Genomic DNA, 26144 nt, shown 5'->3' with positions numbered 1-26144 from the left:
CAGTGGAAGAGTTATTATAATTCCATAACACCGATTTGACTATTAGCATATGATCCCAAAATTATCTGGCGGCTGTTGGTGTTGTAGCAGATAGACACCGGGTAGCTAATTCCACCTTTCATAGAAGCCTAAGTTGCCAGTTTCGTTCTCCCCTCACGATCCACCTGAACGACAGTAAAGAAGCTGATACCACAGACAAGGACTTGTCCTGTGGGTGTGACGTGTACACCTTTTGGCCCCGTCAGTTCAGGGTCAGTGAAAAGTGATAGCAGGGTGCAATCTGTAGCTAGTGTGATGAGCTTGTTCTGGGCGAAGTTTGTAACATAGATCCAATTACCATCAGGACTCAATGCACATTTGTAAACTGCAGATCATATAACATGTTATATATAGACAGACCAGCATTTAAGACATAAAATCTAATAATTGTAAAATATTCATTTGTGTATAAAATATGTCGTGATTATATTTTATGTTAAAATATTTATTATACATGTATTTACAGAACAGAACATAACTTTATTACAACCTGTACATAGTACATCGTCTGTCTTAGCCATGTTATGTTATACATTTCAAAAGATCACGTGAATAGAAAGTGAGTATACATTAATACTTAGTGTACATAGCGTATTGCACAATACATGACAGTGGTTGTTAAAACATATGATAGTGACAGGTGGCAATCGATTATCATGCTGTTTTGTATTTATATAAAATAAACCAAAATGAAGCGTGGATTATCTAACGCATATAACAATAAGTTCAATATGTAAATACATTAACAATACGTTTACCTGTAATGCCACCTCCTGTATCTTCATATAGTTTTTTTCAAAAATATCCCTGACCTGGTGTAGTGATAGAGAGCAGTGCCAGACGTGATATACAGTTCTTCCTGATGGTATGAAATGCCAAGGGTAGCTTGTCGTACCTGGTCAGATCCCATAAGCCTCTTCCCAATCACCAGCTGCTCATTGATCACAGAGATTATAATAATATGATATGTAATTATTAACAGTTACATCAAACTCACTGGGTGACATTGCGCAAATGTCCTGCGGATTACCATCTACTTCCAAGTCACTTGACACATTGTAATGCTTGTCCAACATTTTTACTCTCTTATCATTATAATCTGCAACAATAATCTCACCGCCAGGCAGGATGAAAATGCCCGAGATGTAGCAAGTCTGACTTTTGTCACTTGCAATGTTCACATTATAATCAGACTTCATTTTCACAGTCAAAACCTGGTCCAGATTAATCTCTTTTTTGGGAGACTGCTTGCTGTCTACAAACCTCCATAAACTTGAGTGTTTAGACAGGTCCTGCACAATATCAGTGTTTGCCTGGAATATCATTGATCTCCGACCCTTCACTTGGTTTTCCTTCATATATGATTCAGACTCTTGTATTTTGTCAAGACATTTCCTGCCGGCTATGAACCCTATTTCCTTCTTGCTTTTATCACCAAGGCCATTTACAGCTTTACATAGAAGTTAAAGTTGATTCTTCAGTCTGCTGCAGTTGTCAACATCTTTTTTTTTGAGAGAGGTTTGCAATGTGGTCCTTATTTCATCCAGTTCTTTCAAGGTTGTGTTTTCTAGTTCATCCAAAGTAGCATTTAATTTCTTATGCATCTCTCTGATTTCTTGTTGTTTTTCAGTGTATGATCCCTTCACTGACAGAATTCTAGGCTCTCGTGTTTTCTTAAACTTATTCAGTTCAGAAAGAATTGTTCGAATTTTACTTGAGAACTGCTGCATATCTAATGACAGCTTTTTGACTGATTCAGAAATTAGATCCAGATTTGTACACGGTCTGAAATAGAAATATTTTTTTATCAGGTTTACGTATAAAATATATATATAATAGAAAACACAGAGTCAGATCATTATAATAATATCACAAAGCAGGGTGTGTATTTACAAACCTTTTAAGTCTAATAATTGTAAAATTGTGTATATTTTACGACATGAAATTTCGTGTTTTTTTTTTTGCTCGCCTGAGCACAATGTGCTCACCTTGAGCGTTTGTGATTGCCTTTCTCTGTCGTGTGTTGTGCGTCGTGCGGCCTCAACATTTGCATTGTTAACACTCTATAGGCCACATTTATTGCCCGATCTTCATGCAATTTGGTCAGAAGATTTGTCTTAATGATATCTTGAAAAAGTTAGAAAATGGTCACGGTAGCTTGAAAAACATAGCCGCCAGGCTTCGGGATATTTTTCCTAATATTGCTATATATGGCTATAGTAAAACCTTGTTAACACTCTAGAGTCCACATGTATTTTCTGATCTTCATGAAATTTAGTCAGAAGATTTGTCCCAATGATATATTGGAAATGTTTGAACATGATTATGGTTAGTTGAAAAAAAGAGCCACCATTGCGCGGGGCATTTTTCCTCATATGGCTATAGTAAAATCTTGTTAACTCTCTAGATGCCAAATTAATTGTCCGATCATCGTAAAACTTGATCGGAAGATTCGTCTCAATCATATCTTGTGTGAGTTCAGAATGGGGCGGGGCATTTTTCCTTATATGTCTATAGTAAACCATTGTTAACACTCTAGGAACCACATTTATAATCCGATCTTCAGGAAATTTGGTCAAAAGATTTGTCTATATGGCTAAAGTAAAACCTTGTTAACACCATAGAGGCAACATTTATGGTCCAATCTGCATGAAACTTTGTCAGAACATTTACCGTGTAAAATCATATCGGTCGCTTTTCTGTCAAAATGCTGCCTATATGTTCATTCATCGCTGCCTCTCTGTCATAAACAAGACAAATGGATGCTCAATATTCTCAAAAAAGGTAATAAAATCTAAAATTAAAACCCGTAAACACAATTGTGCATAAAAAGAGGTGGTCCATGAGTTGAAGCATATATCCAGCTTCAGTATTCCGCAGGTCGAACCTGTACGAAATGGTATAGTAAAACTTTGTTAATACTGTAGAGGCCACTTTTATTGTCCTATCTTCATGAAACTTTGTCAGAAGATTTGTCCCAATGCTATCTTGGAATAGTTTGAAAATGGTATTGGTTGGTTGAAAAACATACCATGCCACCAGGGGGCGGGGCATTTTTCCTTATGTGGCTTTAGTAAAAACTTTTTAGCACTCTAAAAGTTGCATTTATTATCCAATCTTCATGAACCTTCTTCAGAATAATTGTTTTAATGATATCTTGAATGAGTTCGAAAATGGGTCCTGTTGGTTGAAAACATGGCCACCAGGGGGCGGGGCATTTTTACTTTTATGTCTATATTCAACCATTGTTAACACTCTAGGGACCACCTTTATAATCCGATTTTCAGGAAATTTGGTTAAAAGATTTGTCTATATGGCTAAGGTAAAACCTTGTTAACACCATAGAGGCTATATTTTTGGTCCAATCTGCATGAAACTTTGTCAGAACATTTACCGTGTAAAATCATATCGGTCGCTTTTCTGTTAAAATGCTGCCTATATGTTCATTCTTCGCTGCCTCTCTGTCATAAACAAGAAAAATGGATGCTCAATATTCTCAAAACAGGTAAGAAAATCTAAAATTAAAACCCGTAAACACATTTGTGCATCAAAGAGGTGGTCCATGAGTTGAAGCATATATCCAGCTTCAGTATTCCGCAGGTCGAACCTGTACGAAATGGTCCGCCCGGAATTAGCACGGAAACGCAAATTAAATTCCGGGCGTAATTTTTGTTCGGGCGTATCTTTCTGTATATGATTGTAAGAAGAGGGGTGGATTACAGGCATATTACGGGCGTAATCCGGGCTGAAAACAGGGTCGAAATATGTAAACGAAGTGGACGGAATTTAAAATTACGGACGGAAAGCAGTTTTCGGGCGGAATACAGATTACAGGCGAAATTTTAAAATTACGGACTTAACTTAGATTACGGGCGCAATTAAGATACCGGGCGGTAATCGGAGTACATGCATTTTGTAGAAAAAACATATTAGGACAGACAGTTTGAAAAAAACAAAAGGCGATCGCAAAAGCTCACCATGAGCACTTTGTGCTCAGGTTCGCTAAAAACTAATCAAAATTATGACAAGATATATTTAACATAGTATCTTTATATATTTTTTAAGATAATACATTTTAAAAAGATGGATCACCTTTAGCTCAAATTTCTGCAAAAAAATGCGGAATCATGCAATTTCTCCGCATAACTTTATCCGCAATTTGCGCGGAAAAGATTCGGAGAATTGGACGCAAAGATCCAAATAAAACCCAGAATGCGGAAATGCGGAGAAATCCCAGACTGCGGAAAAACTGCGGAATGCAGAGTATTGGACACGGAACGTTTTTTTTCGGCATTTAATGCATGAATTTATACTTCTGCAATTGTGGAACTAATGCCGAAAATCTCCGCAAAAATGCTGACTTTTCCGCATGTCGCTGATACTTTTAAAATAGCTTTTAAAGACATCCAACAAAAATATTCAAATATTCATAATATATACATACAAAAAATATTTGATAGGCATGCACTTTTTTTTTAAACAAACTGTTCTCAAACACAGCAAACAAAGTTCACTCTTTCACAAGGTGTTGTTTAAACTGCTTTCTTGAGTAGGAATTACTCTCTATCACATCATTGTTCAGGTCCACGATTCTCCCAAATCCTATGGCTTAATCTGAAAAGCAAATTTATATTTAGTACAACAACTATTCACCTATTGAAAAAACTGTTAATAACTTATTAAGAATTAATCGCTTTTTCAAACGTTCTATCTTATCCAGGGCCCTAGCTAGGATTTGAAAAGGCAGGGTCCTAATTTGTCAATAGTACACTTTTGAACGTGATGCGATATTATCCCTGCGGCATATTTTCAAATAACATGTGCTACATATGCATATATTTAGTATTACATGCATTTTCACTTTTAAACATATTTCTTTAATTGATAAAACTAGTTCCACTGTTAAAATAACAATAGCTTATTAAAATTCATTGAATTTCCTGTAAAATAATTTGATCAGATCCAATTTGGGGCATGTTGGGAGTCCAAGGGGGCATGTTTGGATCTAATGGGGCGGCAGGGTACTGCGACCTCCGTTAAGGCCTATCCCAAGAGCATTCTAATCGTATAACTCGAATTAATCTTTATTTTGAACTTAACTATTTCAAACTATTCATACAATAACTAAAGTAAACATATGTTTTACCTATCAAAAATTCCAGCTGTCCTTTGTCAAGGACCGCTCTGTGCTCATCATCCGGGCGCGGCACACACGGCACATATAAAAAAGTTTTTTTTACAAGATTTTTTTTTTCAACAGTGCTTTCTTGCAAACGAATTCCAGAATGTGTGACGCGGCATTCGAGGTTCGAGATGGGAAATGTTATGCCACCAGCAACCTTTCTCCACAATCCTATGACATATCTGATATGTTTATTTAAGTACTGACTATATATTTTAAAGACATGTGTGTATTTTCATATATTTTAGTTTCAAATTGTGTTGTTTTTCTTTAAAATGCCAAACAACATCTACTTTCATCATCCTTTAACATTTCCCACGGGGACACTGTACACAAATATAATTACTATTAGATCATTCAATAATCTAAATAAAAGTGGAATGCAGGAATAAATATACAAACCTTTTATGCTGTTCTGCAGTCTTTTAAACACACAGGAATTTGGTTAAACCAAATCACAGTTAAACCAGCCATTTTGATCCTCTTTTTAAAAAAAACTTATTGTTCTTTGCCATATAATGTATTGAATACAAATTGTTTTTTTTTACACAATACACCCTGGATGTCAGAATTCCAAGACAAGTCCTCATATTGCTTAAGCATTTATAATACCTACATTTATTTAGTTCATAGTCAGCTTTCTTAACCACTCTTGTGTTCGATTCAAACAGCAACTTCATGTGAATTAACCAATCCATGAAGCCTGAAAAGCAGATGGTTTATAAACATGTACAGGTGTGACTCAGGGCTCAGTGAGTACACCAGGGGCAGCTAAATACTACAATATCAAGTCATCTGGTTGTCAGTCTTTATCGGATTAATTTACCGTTGGTATATTTATGAACATTTTTATGGAGTTTCAGACTAGGAAATCTATAATTGTCTATTATAGTTTAACATGCAGAGAAACATCACTCATATTGATGTTATAAACAAATAATATTAAACTAGACTGTTGTGTGTTTTGTTAAAGGAAACTTTCAAATGATGAAAACAACCAAGTATTGTTCTTTATTGAATCTTTACAGCAATTATTTTAATTATGAAATTATTATTAAAAAGGAGAAAAATTTGCAAAAGTAAACAGAATTAAAAAACTGAATTAAAATAAAAGTAAATAGATTTATAAAACATGGTCATCCCTCAGGATTAAAATTATAAGTGGAAAGTATAAAAGTCAGCAATGAATAAAATATATTTAAAACTAAAATGTGTCAGTGTTATCTCTTAAATTTCTAATACAAAATCTAAGAGTTTAATTCATAATCACAAAGTCACTGTCTCCTTTTCAGCTTCTCAAAAATAAAGTATAAAAATACTCCCAAATATATTTTAGAATCTGAACATTAACATAACTAGATCAAAGTTTTATGCTGAAATGATTGTGTATTTCATAAATGTTGATTGATTGTACAAATGTATAAAACATGTGTTTATTTAAAAACGTTTATTAAGTTTTAAGTTACTGGTTATATTTTACTGTGTTCTTTTTTTTCAATTAAATTGACTAAGTTATTTTTCAGCTTCATAGAAATTTGCCAGTACAATAGTATGCTCTGTAAAAAACAAAATTCCGTCTTGTGGCTTCACAAATATTTTATAAGTATGAATTTCTTCCCCGTGAAAAAAAACAAAGTGCACAATTCCGTCCACAAATCTCCTTCATACAAATTCTAAGTATAAACATACGTCCGGATTTGTTTTAAGCCCGGTAAAAAACCAGTTGGATTACGCCCAGAAATAATTTTAGTTCCCGGCGTAAAACTCCATTTGTACGGGCGTTATTCCAACATTACGCGCCTATTCCGCCCTGATTACGCCCGGAATCCGCCCCATTATTTCGTACAGGAAACAAACTCTTTCGAAGATGGAATGATGGCGAGGGTGGTGGAACAATCATGCATACATGCCACTTTGATGACTTTTAAACATAGCATTCCGTAATATCTAGTGCCATTGAAATCATCTGTATGATCAAATCTTTACGTGCAATGAACGCCATATAGTAATTTTCATTAATTTGTCATCAATTTTTCTAAAAAAATGCCTACTTTCGCTTTTGTTGTGGCACGGAAGACTCTCGATCGGCTAACTTTTCTGGCACGGGAAACCTAGTCGTCGATTAACACTGGTATGGGAACAGTCTCCAATACATTTTAGGCCATATAGTCGTTCCTTGCAACAATGGGAATGGTGTATTTTAAGCATCGCAATGATAAAATGATGCTTCAACTCATGGACCACCTCTTTTTATGCACAAATGTGTTTACGGGTTTTAATTTTAGATTTTCTTACCTGTTTTGTGATTCCGAGCATCCATTTTTTCTTGTTTATGACAGAGAGGCTGCGAAGAATAAACAGATAGGCACCATTTTGACAGAAAGGCGACCGATATGCTTCTACACCTTCTGTTGAAAAACATGGCCACCTGGGGGCGGAGCATTTTACCTTATATGGTTATATATATATATATATATATATATATATATATATATATATATGTATATTGTAAAACTTTGTTAATACTGTAGAGGCCACTTTTATTGTCCTATCTTCATGAAACTTTGTCAGAAGATTTGTCCCAATGCTATCTTGGAATAGTTTGAAAATGGTATTGGTTTGTTGAAAAACATACCATGCCACCAGGGGGCGGGTCATTTTTCCTTATGTGGCTTTATTAAAAACTTTTTAGCACTCTAAAAGTTGCATTTATTATCCAATTTTCACGAAACGTCGTCAGAATAGTTGTTCTAATGATATCTTGAATGAGTTCGAACATGATCCGGTTGATTGAAAAACATGGCCACAATGGGGCGGGGAATTCTTTCTTATAAGGCTATATACTACTATAAACCTTGTCAAAACTCGAGATGTCACAATTATTGTTTTATCTTAATGAAACTCTGTCAGTCGATTTGTCCCAATGATAACTTGAACTAGTTAGAGAATGGTTCCGGTTGGTTGAAAAACAGAGCCGCCATTGGGCAGGGCATATTCCTTATATGGCTCTAGTAAAATCTTGTTATTGTTACAGTTGTTGTCCACTCGTAATATCATTTGGTCAGAACATTTGTTTTATGATTTATTGGATAAGTTAGAAAATAGTTCCGGTCTGTTGAAAAACATGGCTACCAGGGTTTGGGGAATTCATCCTAATATGGCTATAGTAAAACCTTGTTAGCACTCTAAAAGTAACATTTAAAGTTCACTCTTCGTGAAACTTGGTTTGAATAGTTGTTCGATTGATGTCTTGGGGCTGCACTGAGCACGTCAGTTCCTCTGTATCTCAGTTGAGCGACTTTGGACCTTTCAGGCCCTCTTCTTAAAAAAACGACATTTCAGTGGACAGGTACATTCATGCATTTCTGTTTTTGGACAAAATGGAATTTGCGTCGGTCATTTTTCGATGTATTTGTGTTAAATTTATGGACCTGTCAGCCCGCAAAATTAGCGAAAATGAATGTCTCACAAATTAAAGTGATTGTAAGTAAGTATACAGTACTCTTCCTCCAATGAAATCCATTATCTTTTACAGATTGTGCATTACAGACAACCAATGCACTATTTTGTAATCTTGACGTCAAGTAATACTGTTCTCAAATATTCTACTTTCAACTTTTCAGGATAGTTAAGAACAACTCTTAAAATGTTCTCAACAACTGTTAAACTGTTACCTAATTAATGTAATGTAATTAAGATATTTTTGATTCACGTTATATCAGCCTACTTTTTATAATTGAGCAGCACAACTGACTGTGGTCCTGGCAGAATATTTCCAGGTTATTGTTGCTGTGAACATCACTTCTACGTAACAAATCCCACATTGTCTTTGCTAGGGGCCATTTTGTATTTTCTACTCTTCCATACTTCAAATGATTGACATAAATTTGATCATGATAATTAAGGCATTTTTTGCAAAAACACTTCATACATGGTTCACAGAAAAAGTCAGCACTTGTTTCGAAATTTTTACTTGCGCAAGCACCACAAGAATAGTCCTTCTCTAAATCTGAACTTTTATGAACGGAGCCTACAGACATTGCCATTTTCAATAGGTATTATGAACTGTCCTCCATTGACCAATTATAAAGTTATATATTCCCTTATATTTTGAATCGTTTAATAAAATTGAATGAATGTTCTCAAAACCAGATATTTTAATGAAGACACAGTTGGTAGTTTTTATAATACAAAAGTTCAGAAGTTCAAACTCTAAGAGGATTAATGTTGGCTGTTTAAAACCACAATCTGCTTAAAATACACGGCAAGTACAAAGACCATTGTAAAGATACCAAAATATCTCGATATAGGATATATTTGCTGATAAAAGGCGCATTCACCATTTTCTGAAAATTGGGTGAACAGTGATTGCATATAACAATTTGCTGATAATAGGGGTATATACATTTTTTTGAACATTGGATGAAACTCGATTGTACATCACATAATTTGCTGATGATAAGGGTATTAACGATTTCCTTAAAACAGGGAGAAACTTGATTGCGTGTTATCAGTTAAAGTAACACAGACTAAAATAGTATGAACAAGTCTTCAACGTAAATTTTAATATATATCTTATATATTGATTAAACTTAAATAATTATATAAGCAAGGAAATAGATTCAAAAAATCTATCTCAGGATTGAAACCAGTGACCTTTAGAAGCTTATTAACAATCCAAAACACTACTTCACCTCACACTTTAATACTTACCATTTTAAAAACTATGTAAGTTATACACATTTTTTACATTATTGATGACATTCATTTAGACCGCTGTATGATTGTACCAATTTAATTCATGATTACTGGTATCCATGAACAAACATATATATGCCTAAAGTTTGTTCAACTTGAAAATGACATGTGTACTGAAAACTCCTGCTGGTCGCTTGGTTGGTCTGCACATGTGCACTCTCTGTTTCAAATTTGTTTTCCAGTTTTGTGCCTATGTACATGAAACATTATATGTTGCTTTTAAATACTTTGTACAAGTGCAAGACGTTATTTATGTTTATGTCCCGATAGTGTTAGCTGAGTTATGTTCCTTTGAAAGGCAAATTGTTGATACATCATTGTACATGTGTACTTTGTGTCCTGAATGTGTTCCTCAGTTATCTGTGCATCATCAGTGATTTTTTCGTTCTAATGTGGGTGCCGTAGGGGGACCCATTCCTAATGGAAAAAAGTGTATATTTTCCCGAATGGGACCTAAACATTCCCAAATGAAGGTTTCCAAAAAATAATATTTTTTAAAATAAGTTTAAACATGTAAAATATCTACAAATCTATCTCTTTAAGTTGAACCTTAGAAAATATTTTTGACATCACTTTTACTATCAATTTTAAAGTATCTGTTAACATAAAATCAACAACATGTATTTCCCAATTTTAGGCAAAAGTACGCGATATTTCCCAATCCAAAGGGACCTGGCCCCATTCCTAAAATGGTGAAAACGAACAGTGATCATATTTGAAACTGTATAGATGTATTGTTTTGAGACTATTTGCGAAGCAAACAGTCTTTAGTTATACCACACGTCAAAACTATGTAACAGGGTTAATGAAAAATCTGGCGGTGCAGGTCCCAGATGTAGCAGAATTTGTGCAGACGAAATATGTATTGTGTTTAACATTGAGTATTGTAATTTTTACAATTTTTTACTTGAAAACTTTTGTCTAAGATGTTCTTCTAAGAATTGTTCTAACACGTTTTTAGTTCATTTGTCAAAGACCATTTTTAGTAAAGAAACGGTGTTAGAAAATACAGCGATTTTCGTTCTTGAAACAATTCTGCAATCGCGAGGGTCTCCCTAAATCTACAATATATCGGTAGGTAACGTTGAGAAATGCACCGTTTGCTACAGTGGGTGCATTTGACAGCGGTTTAATTTCTTAGAATCTACGAGACAGTATGTCATTATTGACATTATTGGAATAGTACAGATCCATCTTCAAAATGATACCAGGTTCGAAATAATTGATACGTCAGAAATACAATAAAAATGCTTTGAACGTTGTCAGTTTGATAATGGACGCTATGGGAATCGGAATTAGTGAAATATAACCTCCTACCTTATCTTTATTGTCTGCGGTTTTACTTATTCGTTTTAGTTACTGCTCAAAAGCAAAATTGCTGCAACTTTGACATTGTGTTTCATGCAAATACTCGATTGTAATGTGTTTTAAAGATTAAAAACATTTTGGACTTTATCCTTGTTTATACGAATCCTTGTTTATGCGAAAAAGACGATAATACATACATCGCTCAAACGTTACGAGTACGGTACAGTTGTAATGTGCTTCGAATTAAGTGCGATTTCGGTACGAGTGTTGACTGTTGTGTCTGCAAAGTATTCAATGGAAAGCAGTTAATGTATACAGTCGGAAAAGAAAACAGATGGTTTCATAATGGTATGTGTGAAATAATGTATTTCTATACATGTATTTCATTGTTGTGTCATTTTGTAACCATTCACCTTCGTCGGTATTTGGAATTCCCGTTTCGAAACATAGACCATTTTATTTGGTAAATAATCACACTTCAACCAGCGTCACCTTAAACGGACAGAGTAAACTTTTTTTGCTAGATGACTGTTGGATCCTTTGATGGGGTAGGAGTGTGGTTTAGCCTGTTTGCAAACATGACCCCATGCGGCTCAGATTTACCGAAGATGACACAAATGATAGTAAATAGTGTTTTGAGTCTGGCAGATTTTACAACTGCAATATTTAACAAACAAATAACAAATAACAATGTTTCATCCTTCCTAAAATATCTTAATCATTATGATTAATTGAACACAATTGTTTACAACGAATATCTCCTCATAATAATTTCTAAATGATAATACTAAATAACAATCCAAATCTAATTTCTTTCATTTTGTAAATTGAAAGGCTATGAAATGATATTTTTATTGCATGTGATTGTTAATAAATGAAATAAATGTATTTAATAACTGGTGTTACAAGTCATACAAAAAGCATCTTTTTATTATGTGGGCAAAGGTGGAGGATGAATATAATAAGACAGCAGTCAAAAATAAAATGAACATCAGAAAAAAGTAAAGAAATAAATATGGCTGAACAAAGTAGCCCAGCACCTCCTGATGTATACAAATTACTAAGCTCGTTCGGTTATTGTCGGCTCGGGTACTTCTTAAATGTACCCCGGGTACGGAAAATATACATACCCGGCCAATTTATACTGTACCCGAGTTTTATTCCCGCGTAAAATCCGATGTCGTAAAACGCGCTTCGGTATTCAAAACAAAATTCTCTTTGAACAAGACCTGCATCGACATGCTTTTTTAGTGATGCTTTCAATAATATAGAGGCCATTTATAGAATATTGACATAAATATGAAAATAATTAATAATTAATTTGAAAAAAAAACAACAACCGGATAACTTCCAATTAAGTGCTAGAATTGCCGGGAACGTTTCAGTATATTTTCCATACGCGGGTACATTTAAGTATACTTAAGAGTACCAGGGATACATTTAAGAAGTACCCGAGCCGACAATGACCAATCTAGCATTACTTAAGGCACTGTGCGCTTCCTTGTAGTCAACAATTAATTGCAAAATGGATCCAACATCACTTTGAAAATTGTTCATTTAAGGAGGAGGTGATTCCAATGAAAGTATTGATATTTTTACAGATGCGTTAGTGAATTTCAAAGGCACCAAGTTGCATGCAATTGCTGAGGCTGCAACAGTGGCACTGTAGACCAGCTTCAGTTTATTGCAGTCGTTTTCAGCTGTGTATGACACTTACTTAACATCTTTCAAGTTAAAAAGCATATGAACAGTATCCCATTGGCTTTGTATGTCTGTCATCCAGTCAGCCTGTCACAAAACTTTTCAAAACTATATACATGTATCATAAACTATATAAGATTTAACATGAATCTTAATGGGTGTAAAGAAGGGGTATATTGTTTTGCTGGATGTCGGTCGGTCGGTCTGTCTGTTGGTAGACCAGTTCGTTTCCGATCAATAACTTGTCAACGAATTGACCGAATGGCAAGTTACTTCATATGTGCATCGGCCTTGGACAGTAGATGAGCCCTATTGAAATTGGGGCTACTGGGTCAAAGGTCAAGGTCACTATTACCCACAAAGTGTGAACTCGTTTCCGATCAATAACTCGTCAACTGAATCATCGATTGGCTTGACACTTCCCATGTGCATTGGTTTTGGATAGTAGATGACACCTATTGATATTGGGGTCACTAGGTCAATGGTCACTGGCACAATAAGTGGGAAAAGCGTTTCTAATAAATAATTTGTCAACGAATCGACCGATTGGATTGTTACTTCCCATGCGCATTGGCCTTTGACAGTAGATGACCCTATCGAAATTGGGGTCTCTAGGTCATAGGTCTAGTTCACTGTCAAAATAAATGTGAATTTTTTTTTCCGATCAATATCTCATCAACTAATGTACCGATTGGCTTGATACTTCACATGCACATTGACCTTGAACAGTATATGACCTCTATTAACATTGGGGTCACTAGTTCAAAGCCCTGTTTGGGGAGCATATGTCTCCGACCGCGGAACTATTGTTTCCCTTTGTTTTCTTGTATGATGTAAGTTTTCAGTGCTTTATCTCAAGTATTTCACAAATCTATTAAGGCCACTATACTGGACAAAAACGACCATATTCGACTGTGAAAATTGGACTTTTTGGGTTGAAAACTGTCAAAAACGGCCATTTCACAACTCCAAATTAAAATTTGATTTAATATTTACATAAGCGATACAATGTATTGATAGAAGTAAGGCTTTTCTATGGTTTTAGATTGAGTTTACCATTCAGAATATTTTAGTTATTTGTAGAAAACAAGTGTCAAGACAACAAAAATAATATTTGTATGCATTATTTTAAGAAATGTGTATATGATGCAAGTAATAAACATGCTTTAAATTTCGTGACTCGTTTATTTTCCCAACTTTCAGATGTTCGCAACTCTTTTTTTTCACAATTTTTACAAGTTCGCGAATAAATTTTTCACGAAGTTAGGGGGCCAGGGCTGCTTCTCAAAATCAGGAAAAAAGGCCCTTCATATATGGAGTCATTTACATCCATTCATAAACTAAATGTATTTGGCGGGAAATATCAATTCCATAAATTTGATTTTTTATTATCTTGATTGGGCATTCTAATTATCATACTTGTTAATGTATAACTGAAGAAAACTTGCAGAAAGCACATCCCAATCATAACCCTTCCCTACTTAGATACGTATTTTGACGCATTTGTAGTCCCTCATAAAGATAATTTAATTCAAGACCTGTCTTACCAGATTCAAGTTTTAAAGGCTTCATTTCAAACCTTAGATACTGCTGACAGCATCAGCAAAAATCATCAAACCTATTTTGAGTTACTCGCAGGTTTTTCTGGTTTTATGCTGTTTGCACATAGCCATTTTCAATTAGCTCTAAAAATATATCTTAAAAAAGTTCACTTACAAGGGTTTAGAAACATTCTCAGAAGGAACTCTTTCCCTGTATCTTCCAAATAGTCTTTTAACGTCATCAAAGCTAAATAAAATAACCATCAGGCCTTACTTAATAAATGACATTTGTCTTTCACATCTATAAATATAACCCTATCCATAATTATAGACATCCTTAGTTTAAACACATAATTTAAGCTTGATTGAATCAAAAGTGTAACTCTTTTGAGTCGATTTCCTGGATTGAAAATTACTGGTGTTTTTTTTTCGGCTTGTAAGACACCGTTTTCATAATTTCACAGTAACCAACTTCACAACAATATGGAACGCAAGTGCTTATGTAATTTGTATCTCGACTATTTGCAAAGAAGTCTGAGATATTCTGCTGCCGATTTGCCTGAGTTATGCTCTGCCTAAGGCTAACATGCAACATCTTTATATCACTGCTTTGGTACTACAGGTATTCATTTGACAATTTACACATGAGTCATTTACATCATATGTCATTTGTCACTGCAGCAAGGTTTGCGTACACTAAGTATATATCTATGGAACTTCAAACATGTCTTCTCTTAAGGATTCCTAACGTAATGTGTCGTATGCCACTGCAAAATAGTATACATTTGAGCATCTCTGTTATAAAATGTCACAGAATAGTACCCAATATAAGATTTCTGACATAATATGTCTTGTCACTGCAGCATAGTATCTTGTTGAGTATTACTGTCATCATATGTCATATGTTACTGCAGCATTGTATCCACATATGTCACTGCATCATCGTCTCCTGTTGAGGATTTCTGATATCATATATCATATGTCACTGCAGTATAGTATCATGTTGAGTATTCCTGTCATCATATGTCGTATGCCACTGTAGCATGGTGTCATGTTAAGGATTCCTGTCATCATATGTTATATGTCACTGATGCATGGTGTCATGTTGATGATTTCTGTCATCATATGTAATATGGCACTGAAGCATGGTGTCCTGTTGCGGATTCCTGTCATCATATGTAATATATGGCCCTGCAGCATTGTGTCCTGTTGCGGATTCCTGTCATCATATGTAATATATCACTGCAACATGGTGTCCTGTTGAGGATTCCTGTCATCATAGGTCATATGGCATTGCAGCATGGTGTCCTGTTGAGGATTTATGTCATCATATGTCATATGTTACTGCACTGCACTGCAGTATGGTGTCATGTTAAGGATTCCTGTCATCATATGTCATATATCACTGCAACATGGTGTCATGTTGAGGATTCCTGTCATCATATGTCATATGGCATTGCAGCATGGTGTCCTATTCAGGATTCCTGTCATCATATGTCATATGTGACTGCAGCATGGTGTCCTGTTGAGGGTTCCTGTCATCATATGTAATATATGTCCCTGCAGCATAGTGTCCTGATGCGGATTCCTGTCATCATATGTCATACGTCAATGAAGCATGGTGTCCTGTGGAGTAGTTTTGTCATCGTATTATGTCACATGTCACTGCAGCTGGGAGCCCTGTTGAGGATTCCTGTCATCTTATGTCATATGTCACTGCAGCATGGTATCCTGTTGCGGATTCTTGTCATCAAATGTCATATGTCACTGCAGCATGGTATCCTGTTGCGGATTCTTGTCATCATATGTCATATGTCACTGCAGAAAGGTGTCCTGTTGAGGATTCAGGTTATCATATTATGTCATATGTCACTGCAGCAGGGTGTCTTGTTGAGGATTTCTGTCGTCATATGTCATATGGCACTGCAGCATGGTGTGTTGTTGAGAATTTCTGTCATCAAATGTCATATGTCACTACAGCATTGTGTCCTGTTGAGGATTCCTGTCATTATACATCAGATGATACTGCAACTTATAAACGTGTTGAGAATTCCTATCATCATTATGTCGTATATGATTGCAGCATAGTATATTGTTGGGGATTTCAGTCATCATGTGTCATATATCACTGCAGAATATTATAAAGATGATTCTGTTCAGCGTATGCCATATGATACAGCAGCAAAGTAGGATATTGAGTATTTCTGTGATCATATATCATATGTCGCTTGAGCATAGTATCTTGTGATCTCACATGCTGTACACTATTTATTAATATATATTCACATTTTTGTGACGTGTCGAAAAACAAGTGATTATGTGTCAAAATGTGTTTGTATTTATGTCAGATGTGCAAATAGTTTCGTCAAAATTGGTCAAGATATGCCCAACTTCAGTACAAAGATAGGGTTTTTCAATTTATGTACATGCACAGAAATAATCTAAATTTAAACATGCACGGGTCGCATGTTAAACCACGTGACCATTGCTTTATTGTTTACAACGCAATTTGCATGAATGATTAATAATCATGCCATTACCCGTCTACAATGGGACGAGCAAACAGACAGAACATAGCAGCGTAATATTTTTTGCTGCGTGATTTTTTGACAATATCTAGGCATATTACTCGACAATTTCAATAAACTTTCATCAAGCTTGATTTTCTTTTCAATCCACCAATCAGCCTAATTGGATTCGCTCTGATCTGAAAACTCGTTTTTATCCAATCAGCTTGCATTCTGACTTTTTACGAACATGATTTTAAATACACAATGATCCTCGTTTATCCATCCAAAGTGTGCATGCGTCACAGGTTAATAATATTAGTGAGGATTCCGTTACGTACATGATTAGGTGTCGTTTTTTACATGCTTTTTGGCATTTTTGGCACAACTTTTGCGAAAATCAGTATGGAAAAGTTTAGCATAAGAATGTGTCTGACAAATACTGATCAATTCTGGTCAGCTGAGATAACCGAATCGTTGTGAGAAATATCAAGCCGGGCGGACCTTTTAAGATTTGGTAAATTGACAAAATTGAAAAAATTGTTTCAAATTCACATGGCGTCGTTTTATTTATGATTTTGACAGGAACAGTTATACTCAACATTTACCATGCTCTAAAAGATCCATAATATGCATCTTTTAAGGATTTAAAACCCTACAAAGTATAAAGCGTTACAAACACATTTTTTAAATATAGTTTGGATAGGTGAAAGCGAACAAATGACCGAGTGGTGTAAGTGTTTTACTCCAAGGGTCAGTGGTTCTAGCTCAGTTAAGGATCTTTTATGCTCCCGGAAGAGTGGCATAAAGAAATTACACTGTCTGTCCGTCTGTCGTCCGGCATTCTGTTTTCCGGATGTTGTTTACGCAACACTTTAAAACATTGAGCTGGTTATTGGCCACATACATAACCTTCAGATGAAATGTAAAATTAGATCCAGTCCGTTGATGTTTGACGAATATACGGGCCTTTGACTGATCTAAAATTTTGCAAAGGGAAGTTTAAGGCTTTAAAGGGAGATAATTTGTATATGTCATTTGGTAGGTACATGTACTTTGTGACAAGGGAAGTTATATATTTCCAAATATGGATGTTTTTGATGCAATCCTTTCAGTTACTGAGCTTATTTTTGTTGTGCGAGACTTCTTACATGCCTTACAGATGAAATGTGAAATTCGTGCCCCGCCGTTGGTTTTTGGCGTAGTTTGGGCATTGGCCTTGACATTTTCACTATAATAATGGTTTTCTGAAGGGTTTCTACGCAACGCTTTTAGATTTTGAGTTGATTTTTGGTATGCGAGTCTGTCTACATAACATACAGAAGAAGTGTGCAATTCGTTCTTGTCCATTGATTTTGGTCAAAGTTATGGGCCTTGGACTTAGAAATATTCAATATAATAAATGTTTTTCTGAATTTTTTTACGAAACGCTTTCAGATAATGAGCTGATTTTTTGTATGTGAGTCTACCTACATGACCTACAGAAGAAGTGTGTAATTCTTTCTTATCCATTTATTTTGGGCGAAGTAATGGGCATTGGAATTAGATTTATTTTCTTTAATAACCGTTTTCCGGAGGTTTTTAATCAAACACTTTCAGATATTGAGCTGATTTTTGGTATGTGAGTCTACTGTCATGAGCTATAGACGATGTGTTTTCCGGAGTTTTGTTAGGCTAGTCTCTCAGATATTGAGCTCATTTTTGGTCTGTGAGTCTACCAACATGACCAATATTATTATGAATTGTGAAATTCTTTCCGATTCATTGATTTTTTGCGACGTTATGAGCTTTGACTTAGAAATGTTTTGTATCAGAACCTTTTTCCGGATTTTTTTATGTAACGCTTTCAGATATTGAGCCTTTTTATAGTATGTGAGTCTACCTAAATTAACTGTTGACCAATTGTGAAATACGTTCCGTTCCATTGATTTTTGGTTAAGTAATGGACATTGAAATTTTCTCTATGATAACTGCTTTCCGATCTTTTTAATTCAACCATTTCAGGTATTGAGCTGATTTTTGTTATGAGTGTCTAAACATATATGACCTAGATATTTAGTGTCAATTTCGTTCCGGTCCATTGAATTTTGGCATTTCAATGGGCCTTAGAAATTATCGGTATTATAAACTTTTTTCCTGAGGTTTTTTGCGCAAAGCTTTCATATATTGAGCTGTTTTTTTTTTGGTATTTAAGTCTACCTTCATGACTTACAGATGAAGTGTGAGATTCGTTTTGGTCCATTAATTTTGGCTCACTCATAGGCATTGAGTTCTCTAAAATAGCGGTGGGACTTCAAAGCGCAGATGGGGGCATTGTGTTTGAAAAACACAGCTCTTGTTAATTTTGATATTTGGTATTTTGGGTCAAATTCACCTTATTATACCTTCCTACACAGGGCTCACATTGAACTAAATGTTTTAGAGCCAATCAGTTTTCGTTTGTCGGTTGTGACATGTAACCATATGAAAAATATGAACTTCTGTATTTTTTAAATGTTATTTAATGATAACAAAGCACATATGATCACTCATCATAATCGTGCATGCAGTTGTCAATATGGGAAGTCATGACATTCATACATATCAAAGTACAAAGCATCATATATTTAATACATGGAAGAACATTTTACTTAGTTATACTCAATAAAACTACGTGCATTTAACAGGGGGCACATTTTTTTAACAAGACCGATCAATTGCATGTAAAATATAAGCACATTTGATTCATTACATACATTACACACAAATCCTGCTATCTACATATAGCACCATCACAGCATCAAAGATTTGCCTTTGTTTCATTTAAAAACTCTAACATTTCGACTTAGCATGTTATTTTTTTAAGATATTGATAGCAACAGTGAATGTTTTTGAATTCCTAACTTTAATGTCTACGTCACAGTTCATTAATTGTGTCATTAATTTTGATTAATTGTCAAAACAGTGCCACTTGTTATTAAATTTCAATGACTCTTGAAATGCTCTAGTGTCTGGTGATATAATTATTTTATTAGTCAAAGGACGCTGTAAGCTTAAGGAAGTCATTTGAGCACAATTAGTTTTTTAACTATCAGTCTTTAATGAACATTGATAATTGACAGTAAGGTATAAAATAATAATTTATTTGACATATTGTATTAGCACGCCTATTTTCATTATTTATTTTTTTTGATGCACCTTTTGCAACGGCAGATATTGTGTAGGCAGTCGACAACGGTGTATTCACGTTATACAGCGCATGAATAACATTATTCATGATACATGCATATTGTGTCTTTTCCGCCTTATAACCAGATAGCTCCACCCATTCTAATTTTTTATTCAACAACATTATCTCAGATGTATGCAAGCTCAATAGTGATTGAGTACACTTCAATAACCATAATATCACGTCAGGTCGCATATTTTGCTGCAGAGCTGTGTTTGCTTACTGCTTGTAATGAACCAAATAGAAAAACAAAGAAAACAACTCCAAGTTAACATGGAAGATGACAAGTTTAATGTCCCATGTTCAATGTTACACTTTAGAGCATGAAAGCAATTTAATTTTCAAATTTAAGTTTATTTCATTGTACACAATAAAAGATAAACTGTATGAATATGTTTGTGCCTGACCTAGATATAAACTGCTATGTCACAATGTTCATATTCAAAGATGAAATAACATTCATTCCATGTTTTTGTCCGCATGGATGCGCTATTTCAATTCCATAACACTGATGTTATTGCTAGCAAATAGTCCCACAATCATCTGGTCAGTGTTGGTGTTGTAGCAGACAGACACCGGATAGCGCAGTCCATCGTTCTCTGAAGCCAGAGTTGCCAGTTTCTTTTTCCCCTCACGGTCGACCTGTATGACAGTATGGGAGATGATACCACAGACAAGGACTTGTCCTGTGGGTGTGACGTGTACACCTTTTGGCCCCAGTTGTCCAGGGTCCGTGAAAGTTGACATCAAGGTGCCATCTATGGTCAGTGTAATGAGCCTGTTCTGGGCAGAGTTCGTGACATAGATCCTATTACCATCAGGACTCAACGCACATCTGTCAACTGCAATCAGCATTTAAGGCATTAAGAAAACTTTAAGACTTTAAGTAAATCTAACTGAGATATACATGTTCATTTATGTGTTAATATGCACGGTGGGGATTACATTTGATGTGCATATTGACATTGATATACATGTATTTACAATATAATAAAATGTACAGTAAAAACCCGATGGCAGAAACTCCCGTGACTCGAACTCTTCTCAAAACAACGATTTTGTAATGCTCTATTCATATCAATTTCTGTCGGATGGCTCGAATTCGTGAGATTCTAATTATAGGTTGGCTTGAACTTCTTTTTAAAGTCCCTGACACAATTTTCACATGTTCTTTTGTTTTTATGGCTCGAACTTGCCTTGTGTCGCATAAAGCTGTCGATTAGGAGCGCTTGATGAAAGGCAAACCATAATTTCATACATGTAATTCACTCAATTCTTTTATTGATTCAGTAAATGGTGTAATTCGTATAAAAATCTGGCCATTTTGTAGATACACAAAGCACATACAATGTCAAATTAATGGAAATGAAATTTTGTATCTATAACTTATGAACAAAACACAGACTGACACCATGTCATTAAAAAACAAGCAATAAATAAATACATGTTGTGCTGTTAAATATTTTGGCGATGTGTTTATAGTGCTTATGCATGTTTTGTGTTTAGTGATGTTTCATACATGTGCCTGAAAATGTGCTACATAAATACGTGCTGATATAATATACATGCACAATTATTATATTATATTTGTTTGAGTGTATGTGTAATGGTTTTAAAGTATTTATTAATACACATATGAAGTATATACTTTATTCTTATTAATTCAAAAGAAGAAAGTAGTACACTAGTAGGGTTACTAGGCTAAGTAAAATAACAACATCGAATTATTTAAATATTGATATTTTGTACAATTAGTCATTCTATGTTTCTTTAATTATTATTTATCTAATCGCTGGTACAATCACAAGTTATCTACATGAAAATCAATTTCCGAAACGAACCGTTATTATCCGATCTGTTCTCAAAAGGTACTGAAGCCAAACGACAGTTTGGTCCTATTTATACTCGTAGTAAGATGACGTCATACGCACGATTCAATGAATGACATCATATGACTAAGCACAATTTCAATAAATGACGCCATATAGCAAATAAACATTCAAGAAGGCCGAAAAGAGAAAATACCGTGAAATACGTGAGAGTTAAAATTTATTTATGACAAAGTTAATCATTATAATATGATAAATTAATTAATAATATGCATATAACGTATCAATAAATGTATATATTGATTATAATAATATGACATTATAAAATAAACAATGATGTATTTATTACATTGACATTCGTACCCAATGTACATTGTAACAATACAGTAATAATACGCTTTGACACAGGTCATAGCAATATGATATGAATCTATTTTACAAAAGAAATTTGATTCCTAGTTATAATTCAATAATTCAACTCTCAGCTTTATAATATAAAGGGTTGCTGAGAGCCGCCATAGCACAAATCATCAAAGGCTCTGAGAGTACGTTATATGGACTATTTGATTCCCAGCTTATGTTCATTGAAAAACAGTTGAATAACAATGCCCATTGAATAACTATTGGATTCGCACATGAATCGGACACATTCGCCCTAAACACGGACACATTTTGTATGTAGCATTTATTTGGTTTTATCCTGTCACATGCCTTTAACCCGATAACCAGGTAACTTAATATCCAAAAAATATTAGGCTAGATGACCAGGTAACCGTATATCTCTGTTTTACTGTGAAATGGCAACATTTTTGTGACGAAATGACGTCACTATTTTAGCGAAACTCTTTTACAATGTAAATAAATGAAGACAAAAAAGAATACAATAAAAAGAAAATTTGTGACAGGATAAATTGAATAATAGGTTAGTGAAGTGGATGGAGAATGTTTGTCTGGCTCGTCGGAGGATCTTATAACCAGAAAACCATTCTCCATCCACGTCACTAACCTATTATTCTTTATATTCATTCCCTATATTTTTAAAATGCAAATTGCACAGTAACAGCCATGCGTTGATTTCATAAGTTTACTCTTTTGTCAACATGTAAATAAGTTATAACAAGAGTGCCAAACTGTGACAAGATACGCCCGTTTGAAGGTTTTGGACAACTTGATAACTTTACCATGACCAATATTTGAACTTGACCTACATATCATCTAGACACAACTTCTGACCAAATTTGGTGAAGATCGGATGAAAACTACTTCAATAAGAGAGCGGACACCATGCTGATTGCTTCGGCTTGATATGCACTAAGTGACATCGTGTCCTAGTTTTTGACCAGGCATGACGCATATTTGAACTTGCCCTAGATATCATTCATACACAACTTCTGACCAAATTTGGTGAAGATCGAATAAAAACTACTTCAATTCGAGAGCAGACACAATGCTTAATCATTGAAATGCACTTAGTGACCCCGTGACCTAGTTTTTGACCCGGCATGACCCATACTCACACTTGACTTAGATATTGTCTAGATACAACTTCTGACCAAGTTTTGTGAAGATCAGATGAAAAATGTGTGAATTAGACAGGGACACTGCTGTGGAAGCCACCGTTCGCCGCCGCCCGCCGCCCGCCGCTCGCCGCCCGCCAAGGGTGAAACTATAATACATCCCGTTTTAAAAACGGGCGTATAAAAAGAGGAAAAATGACAGGGTCACTTGCAGTGTCTTTCCGATCTTTACAACAACTGAATCATTTGTAGCACTGGGGTTGACAAAGAAAAGTACAGACATAACAACATTAAAACATTGTGTGATGATTGCTGTTTGTGAGCTATTGAATTCTTTTTAGCTTGAGTCATGGTAATTGGAATGAATATGTGGTTAATTCTCATCAGTATGCCTCTGCCATTACATACACTTATGTTCGTCATAAGGGCGAATTGCGTTCGCATCAAGGGCTATAATTGAGTTGTAATTTACTTTTTTACTTAAATTCCTATACAATAGAGCAAACAACTGAGCATTACTTTTCATTTTTATAGAATAAGATTATGTTTTTAGTAAAAAGTAATTTGTGAACGCTGTCAAACGTATCTGACTTAATTGCTGATGATATAAAGATAATCGATAATTGAAAATTCTGAATATTCCGTCACCAGATGTAGCGTCTAATTAAAGCTAAAACGAATAAAAAATTCATCGTGAGATAATATTTGATAATATTTTATTTCAAAATTGTATTTATTTTGAGTATGGCGGGTAAATTGTTCGTTATAACGTCACAAATGATGCTAAACAAAACTGATCTTTGGAAACTACAAAGATAAAAATGTCCTACTCAATGGCAAAATCGACTCAAGGGCGAGTTACCCTATACCGATATTTTTACAATATGAATACTCTTCAACTGGAGATGTAAATCTGTTTCAGATTCAGCTTAGTAAACAAAGTATATTATAAATCGGTTGGCTCGAATTACGGATGGTTCGATCTTTTGTTGTCAGTCCTGGCGAGTTTTAGCCATCAGATTTCCACTGTTTATACATGTATTTACAAAATGAAATACAGTCCACTCTCGTTATGTCGACATCGGATATCTCGATATTCTCGATATGTCGAAGTAAGCTAAATGTCCCAACTTTTTTCCTTCTTTATCTATATAAATAAACATCGCATATCTCGATTTTCGTTATGTCGAATAATTCGATATGTCGATATAAAATTTTGTCCCGAGTCCCAATTTTACATGTATTTACTGTGGTTTATCTCGAAGTGCGAATAACTGTCCCAGTGTCGGCAAAAGGTGAGAAATTTTTTCTTTGATACTTCGCCGTCTCGCTTCGCCCGGCTGCTCCCGATACTGTGCGGTAGGAAATTGATCCGTTGATTGCATCAATGATCACACGTGTGTAATGTCGTTAGCCATTAACACTTGAGTAAGGCCTGTCACTTTAACTGTCACTTTAACATGAATTAACTGCAATTAATACACTGCCTGACGGAAGGCCGAAGGACTAATTGTTTTTTAATATAATAATGTCAAGACTCAAAATGGCTTTTCATTTTTATTTGACCCTGTACTAATAATCGATTGAACTTTGCATTATAAACTACAAAATATACATGTACACTTCAGTATTCCGGAACGTGATTTACGCATGTTCAGATAGAAAACCCTCGTCTTGATTGGACGTCAATTGCATCATAACTATAAATAGCAACATTACCAGATGTTTACTCGACAGTTTAGAAAAATTATAACCGCATGTGTTCATGCAATTATGTAATACTTAAAACGTCATTTTAAGCATTTAAATAGCAAAATTAACCGTGCCTCGTAAAAACGCGTATACATGTATATCAGGTCGAGAGTATTATGCCACACGGTGACGGCTTTAGTTAGACCACTTAGCAGGATTTTATTTTTTCTTTGAAAACGCCTAATCGGATATCTCGAACTCTCGTTATCTCGATATTTTTTCTTGTTCCCGCCGACTTCGAGATAACGAGAGTGGACTGTATACAATTCATATATCTACAACACATCTTACCTGTAATTCCACCTTCAGTATCCTCATATATGGATCGGTTAGGTTGCCAATTGCCCCTAGTTAGGGTGTAGTGGTAGAGAGCAGTGCCTGAGGTGATATACAAATCCCCCTGATGGGAAGTAATGCCAAGGGCAGCATGTTGTAACGGTTACTTGTTATTATAATTCATTTTATCATAAACATATGAATCATCCTCCTGGTACCCAATATCCAGCATCCCGCCGCTCACTCTGAAAAATATTACTGCTTTATGAAAAGTTACAGCCACCCGACAGGATGAGATTTGGCAAATGTCCAGCGGATTACTATCTAGTTCAATGATACTTGATACATTGTAATGCTTGTCCAACATTTTCACTCTCTTATTAGTGTAATCTGCAACAATGGTCTCACCGCTAGGCAAGATGCAAATGCCCGAGATATAGCAAGACTCCAGTGTGTCACTTGATATGTTCACATTAAACTCAGACTTCTTCTTCACATACAGCTGGTCTGGATTAATCTGATCAGA

The 26144-nt window shown here is 35.0% G+C and overlaps 2 protein-coding genes across 5 annotated transcripts in view; both read right to left on the bottom strand.

Moving 5' to 3' along the window:
• Window positions 1-26144, bottom strand: part of LOC127848500 (uncharacterized) — a 458919-nt gene that overhangs the window by 351297 nt on the left and 81478 nt on the right. The window lies entirely within an intron of this gene.
• LOC127848501 (uncharacterized) overlaps window positions 1-26144 on the bottom strand; it is a 69208-nt gene that overhangs the window by 30901 nt on the left and 12163 nt on the right. The window contains exon 3 of the mRNA XM_052381003.1: window positions 20887-20951. Within this exon, the coding sequence (XP_052236963.1) occupies window positions 20887-20951 (65 nt within the window). The remainder of the gene's footprint in view (window positions 1-20886; window positions 20952-26144) is intronic.

This window comes from Dreissena polymorpha, chromosome 10 (assembly GCF_020536995.1).
Source record: "Dreissena polymorpha isolate Duluth1 chromosome 10, UMN_Dpol_1.0, whole genome shotgun sequence".
Taxonomy (NCBI): Eukaryota; Metazoa; Mollusca; class Bivalvia; order Myida; family Dreissenidae; genus Dreissena; species Dreissena polymorpha.
Note: the sequence above shows the minus strand (reverse complement) of the source record. Positions and strands in the feature narration are given on the sequence as shown.